Source organism: Nannospalax galili, unplaced genomic scaffold (assembly GCF_000622305.1).
Source record: "Nannospalax galili isolate Female #2095 unplaced genomic scaffold, S.galili_v1.0 scaffold475, whole genome shotgun sequence".
Classification (NCBI taxonomy): Eukaryota; Metazoa; Chordata; class Mammalia; order Rodentia; family Spalacidae; genus Nannospalax; species Nannospalax galili.
The window spans coordinates 2,847,074-2,853,459 of NW_008339435.1; the positions used below are offsets into that span (position 1 = coordinate 2,847,074).

The following is a 6,386-nucleotide window of genomic DNA, read 5'->3' on the forward strand; positions in this document are numbered from 1 at the left end:
TGTGAACCAGAATGACCTCAAGATTCCTCATTCCCTTCTTCCTCCTTCCAGAACCAACAGTCATCGTCAGCTCCAACTTCCTCACAGGAGAGAAGCAACAACCCTGCTCCCCGCAGGCAGCAGGCATTTGTGGCCCCGCTCTCCCAAGCCCCCTACGCCTTCCAGCATGGCAGCCCACTACACGCGACAGGGCACCCACACTTGGCCCCAGCACCTGCTCACCTGCCAAGCCAGCCTCACCTGTATACGTATGCTGCCCCCACCTCTGCTGCTGCATTGGGTTCCACCAGCTCCATTGCTCATCTTTTCTCCCCACAGGGCTCCTCAAGGCATGCTGCAGCCTATACCACCCATCCTAGCACTCTGGTGCACCAGGTCCCTGTGAGTGTTGGGCCTAGCCTCCTCACTTCTGCCAGTGTGGCCCCTGCTCAGTACCAACACCAATTTGCCACTCAGTCCTACATTGGGTCTTCCCGTGGCTCAACAATTTACACTGGATACCCGCTGAGTCCTACCAAGATCAGCCAGTATTCTTATTTGTAGTTGATGAGCACCAGAGAGGAGGGTTCATGGGCGCTTGCCACTGGCCCCGAGTTCTTTTCGGCTGTGGTGAGCACCTCCATTATCTTCTCTTGAAACTCCTTAGCCAGCAACTCGTTCTGCAGGGGCCCACTGAAACAGAAGGCTTTTCTCTGGGGAAACCTTTCTCAGTGTTGACTGCACTGTTGTAGTTTCCCAAAGTCTGCCCTGTTTTTTAATTCTTTATTTTTGTGACAGCATTTTTGGGATTTGGAAGCACTCAGAAGCCCATCTTCTGCAGTTACCAAGGAAAAGAGATCGTTATGGTTACTCTATTAGATATAGCTTGTCTCTTTGACTTGATTTCTATAAACGCTTTGAGAAACAAGTGAAGCCTTTCTTCGCTTAACTTTGTTTTATGGTGATTGCTGGTCAGAGGAAAAATGCTCATAGAAGGATTTGAAATCTGGTAACAAATGAGAAAAGAAAAGTCAGTACTTTTTATTTGTTTAAAAATCAAGACTTCCTTGCCTTTTATTTTAAAAGCAACTTATACAAGTCTGTACTTCACTGTCTGGCATTTCTTCTCAAAAGTTTATCTTTGTTTATGGAACATTTAAACTTAAAATGTTTCAGTTTTTCTTTCGTATTACATTATACTTATTGGTCAGTTTTTATTTTATGCAAAACTGGTTAAGTATTGAGAATTTCTCAGTTGCTCCTGTGTTCATTGCAGAGTGGTATTAAAAAGGTAGCTTGCCTTTTGCTGGTAACTCAGTGAGAGAATCTGCCCACCAAGAATTCTTTTTAAATGAAGCAACGTGAATTCTTTTTTAAATTATTTTTTTAAAGTCCTCCTTCTCTTTCTGCTTCAACTTAAATTTTATTACTAAAAAAAGCCATTACAGTGGTTCTAAGTGTATGGTGGTGATTTTACTATATGCAAAATCTCTCTCTAGTATGAGATACTGGCATTAACGAGCTTTGCCTAAAGATTTCTATGAATTATGAATTTTCAATAATACACCTGTGTTTTCCTCATCTCTTCCTTCTGTTTGATGTGACTTATTTGAGGAGTTAAAGAAACTAAAACCAGTAAAGAAAGTTGTTGTGTATAGCTTTTATACTTTAAGGTAGCTTCCTTTGTATGCCAACAGCAAACTGAATGCTCTCTTATTAAGACTTATATAATAGTGCATGTAGGAACTGCAAAAAATATTTTAAAAGTTTATTACTGAATTTAAAAATATTTTAGAAGTTTTGTAATGGTGGTGTTTTAATATTTTGCATAATATGTACATACTGATTAGAAAAATATAACAAGCAATTTTTCCTGCTAACCCAAAATGTTATTTGTAATCAAATGTGTAGTAGTTACACTTGAATTCTGTGTTTAGTGTGTATCTGGTCCTCCAGTGTTATCCTGGAGACAGAATTAATGTCTTCATTGTATTTAAACCAAAATGAGCTGATACTTGTTGGAATGTATGTGAACTAATTGCAATTATATTAGAGCATATTACTGTAGTGCTGAATGAGCAGGGGCATTGCCTGCAAGGAGAGGAGACCCTTGGAATTGTTTTGCACAGGTGTGTCTGGTGAGGAGTTGTTCAATGTGTGTCTTTTCCTTCCCCCTCTCCTCCCTTCCCTTATTGTAGTGCCTTATATGATAATGTAGTGGTTAATAGAGTTTACAGTGAGCTTGCCTTAGATGGACCAGCAAGCCCCAGTGTTCACTGGGATTTATCAGAACAAGTTTAGTAGCTGTGTTGTGTAAATGCATTGTTCTCAATCTCCCTGCCAACACTGAAAAATAAAAACAGCAGCTTTTCCTCTTTACTGACACTCCTATCACATTCCATTTGGGATCACTTAGCTCAGTTCTCACAAAAGCATTTCCCCATGTGGCTCTCTCACTATGCATTGCTACCTAGCTTCTGTGAGAGTTCAAGAAGCAGGTGAGAGCAGTCAAGCCAGTGCTAAATATGCATATTTTAAAAGTGTGTGCAATCACTTAGGATGAGATTTGTTTTTTTCCTTTTCCCACGTGGTAGTCCTTCCTGCACATAGTTGACAAGACTAGTAAAAATATTTACTTGTTTTCAAAAAGCATGTAACAGATATGTTTATACCAAAGAGGTTGTTGTATTGCTTACCATGTCCCCATACTATGAGGAGGAGTTTTGTAGAGCCACTGGTGACAAGAAATTCACAGAAAGGTTTCTTAACCAGTGAAGAATGGTAAGAAACCATAGCCAGTTGAGTCACTGAGGTTTTTGAGGTTTCTTCTTAACAACTTGTATTTTCTTGGGGCCCTTCAAGCTGTGAAGTTGTCCTAGCATTCAACTCCTCCACGGATCTGGGTCAAGTCGAAGGTACTAGGGATGGGGACATTCCTGCCTATGAAGGATTTGAGGCAAGAAGATTAACCCTAAAGATACAGATGTGTGTTCCACCTGAATTGAAAATTACATTTGAGTGGTAATTCTAGGTTTGGTTCTGTATAGAGATGGTGTCAGGGAGGTGCAGGATGGAGATGGGAGATTTCATGGAACCTGTTCAGCAAGCTCTGAACCAGGTGAAACACTGAGGAGCTATCAATGAATTTGGAGTTTCTTCATCATGGGGAGTAAGGGTTTCCAGGGTGGGGCAGGTAGTCAGTACAGCCTGCCAGCAACATGGTGTTTTTTCTGTATTTTCTTTAGTCATTATATTAAACTTCGTGTTCAGCATTCAATTGGTCAAGATAACCAAGCAGTTTGTGTAGTTTGTCAGTAGTGTTACACAGTTTTCTGGTCAGTGTGTGTGATCTTTGTGCCTTGTTTTTCCCAAACACATTCTGCTTTTCTTGTTTAAACACAGTTCTGGTTTCTAATAAACATTTTTGTACTTTACCTTTCCCCTACAAAGGACAAGATTTATTGTTTTTGTAGGAATGAGATGCAGGGAAAAAACAAACCAATTCCCACCCTGTCCCCTCATCCAGTAAGCAGTTATTGAAGACAGAAGTCTTAAATTCAAGGGAAAAATAATGTCCAAGAGCTGTATCATTACCTTAATCATCTGGCTAGCACAGCGGCTTTAAAAACTGCAGAAATTGTCAGTCTGCAAACTGAGATTTCAGATTTACCAAGATAACCCACCTGTGTTTGCTGAATGTGGGCATGCTGGATGTGGCTTAAGAATCTGTCCCTGGGGCTTAAGATTGAGTGCTGGCCCTGACAGCATGGGGGAAGGAAGCTCAGTGAGTAGTGCAGTGAGCAGCTGGCCTGGGTCACCATTGCCTGACCTCAAACTGGCTTAAGGCTTTAAGCTCTCTTAGAACTTGCATTTCTAGCTTTTCCCTTTCCAGGTGAGAGGAAGTGGAAGTGGGAGGCGCTGAGTATAGCCACCTAGGCCATTCAGGACACTTGATCACTCCAGTTTCCACTAGCTCCCAGGAGATGATACCAATTGTCATGTTCAATGAAAATGCCAACATCAGTAGTGAGAGCCCCATTTCAAACAGTTCTGGTCATTTTGAGCCTACTTTTGTGATTGCTCATCCATCGTCCCCCACTAGAGGGACTAAGCTTGACTGTCATTAGCCAGGCAAGCACAGTAATGTGTGTTTTATTCGGCATTATTATGCAGAAATCTACTAGTTGAGATGGTTTGTTTTAGGATAGGAAATGAAATTGCCTCTTGGTGACAGGAACGCCTGAGCCTGCTTCCAATTTTGACTTTTTTTTTTTTAACTGATGGATGGTGCAGCATGTCTACATGATTGTTTGTTGCTAAACTTTATATAAATGTGTGGTTTCAATTCAGCTTGAAAAATCTCACTACATGTAGCAGTACATTATATGTACATTATATGTAATGTTAGTATTTCTGCTTTGAATCCGTGATATTGCAATGGAATTCCTCTTTATTAAATGTATTTGATATGCTAGTTATTGTGTGTGATTTAAACCTTTTTTGCTTTCTCCCTTTTCTGGTTGTGTGCTTCATTTTACAACAAGCTTCTAGAAACAGGTAGTTTCTGAATTACTGAGCTATGTTTGTAATGCAGGTGTACTTAGGGAGTATGTAAAATAATCATTTTAACAAAAGAAATAGCTATTTAAAATTTAATACTAACTATGGGAAAAGGGTCCATTATGTAAAACATAGTTTATCTTTGGAGTCAATGTTTGTCTGTCTTTGGTTTTACAAAGTAGCTTGTATTTTCAGTATTTTCTACATAATATGGTAAAAAGTAGAGCAATTGCAATGCATCAATAAAATGGGTAAATTTTCTGACTGTGACTGTTTTTACTTTTTGCTTTAGGGGGTATTAAAGGGATCAATAAATGACATCTTTGGGGTGGCTAAACATTCCATTTGGATATCAGTGAAACATTATTACATTAGAATATCTTTACGCAAATCTCCATAATAGAAATGAATGGGGTTTGGTAGGAAATATTTCCCAAGAATAAAGTTCCTAGGGGAGTGGCCCTCTTGAATCTGATCCTCTGAAAAGAGCTTGAAGACTTCTGAGATAAGCTAATTGAACTCCTAGCATGTTTCCTAGCATGTTTCACCAAACATCTAAAGCAGCACAGTGAAAAATAAAGTGCAGAAAGAGGTTCGCTGTAAGAGTTATCTCCTCTAGGCTGGGCGTGGTGGCACATGCCTTTAATCCCAGCACTTGGGAGGCAGAGGCAGGCGGATCTCTGTGAGTTCAAGGCCAGCCTGATCTCCATAGTGAATCCAGGTCATCTCCATAGCGAATCCAGGTCAGCTGGGGCTACAGGGAGACCCTGTCTCAAAAAAAACAAAAAAAAAGTTATTTCCTCTTTAAAGAAGGAGAACTTGGGGCTGCAGAGAAGGCTAAGCAGTTAAGAACACCTGCTGCTTTTATGGAAGACGAAGTTCAAAAGTTCCCAATACCCACATTGAGCAGCTCACTACACCCTATAACTCTAGCCTTGGGATCTGACACTCTGTGGGAACACTCAGTGCACATGTGTATAGCCACCCCCTTTCCCATATACGTAAATAAATAAAACAAACCTTTAAAAACAGAAAGGAAAATGTTTGATCAAATTTCTCTCGATTCTAAGTGAATAAAGGTTCTCCTGATAAAGAAATAGGGACTTGTCTAGATTAATCACTGCAGGACCCTGAGTAAATGGTGTTTGTTTGACTTCTTTTGACAGATGTGTTCCAGGCTAAATCTACTTTGCAGTGGTCAGTTAACTTACTTTGAGCTTCTGCAGCCTTAGTTGGGATATAGAAATGAGCAACACTTAGAAATACCCTACTGAGGGGCTGGTGAGATGGCCCAGCAGTTAAGAGCACTGACTGGTCTTGCAGAAGACCTGGGTTCGAATCCCAGCACCCACATGGCAACTAACAACTGTCCGTAACTCCAGTTCCAGGGGATCCAACACCCTCTTCTGACCTCCAAGGGCATTGCATGACATGGATGCACTTACACATGCAATACACTCATGCACACACAATAAAAAATAAAAAAAAGAAATACACTACTTAACCCTAAAAGAGAGAAATTAGTAGTCTCTTCTCATCCAGTGGTTGGAAAGTTCAGAATATATTTATTTTGGTTTAGACTACAACAGACATTTTTCAGAAACATCCCCCTACACACACAAGTCCATGAGTGTAAATTGGCGGAAATCTGCTGGTCTCTCCACCATTTGGGTAAGAGAACATACCTGGAAGGCCACGTTGACTAGCTCTGCTCTCACTGCCTGCTCATTTAAAGTTCATTTACTAACTTCTCAGTGACCTCAGGTTTTCTTGTTGATTTTTCTGTTATATTCCCTTCCTTGGACTAAATCAGAGAGATCAGCATAGCCTCCCCCCCCCCCCCCCCC

General features: G+C 40.6%; 1 protein-coding gene across 7 annotated transcripts in view; it reads left to right on the top strand.

Moving 5' to 3' along the window:
- Positions 1–4,803, top strand: part of Hipk1 (homeodomain interacting protein kinase 1) — a 73,209-nt gene extending 68,406 nt beyond the window's left edge. For all 7 annotated transcript variants that reach the window (XM_029563989.1, XM_008833991.3, XM_029563991.1 and 4 more), the window contains exon 16: positions 52–4,803. In XM_029563989.1, coding sequence (XP_029419849.1) covers positions 52–543 — 492 coding nt within the window. In that variant the 3' untranslated portion in view covers positions 544–4,803. The remainder of the gene's footprint in view (positions 1–51) is intronic.
- Positions 4,804–6,386: the final 1,583 nt, after the last annotated feature.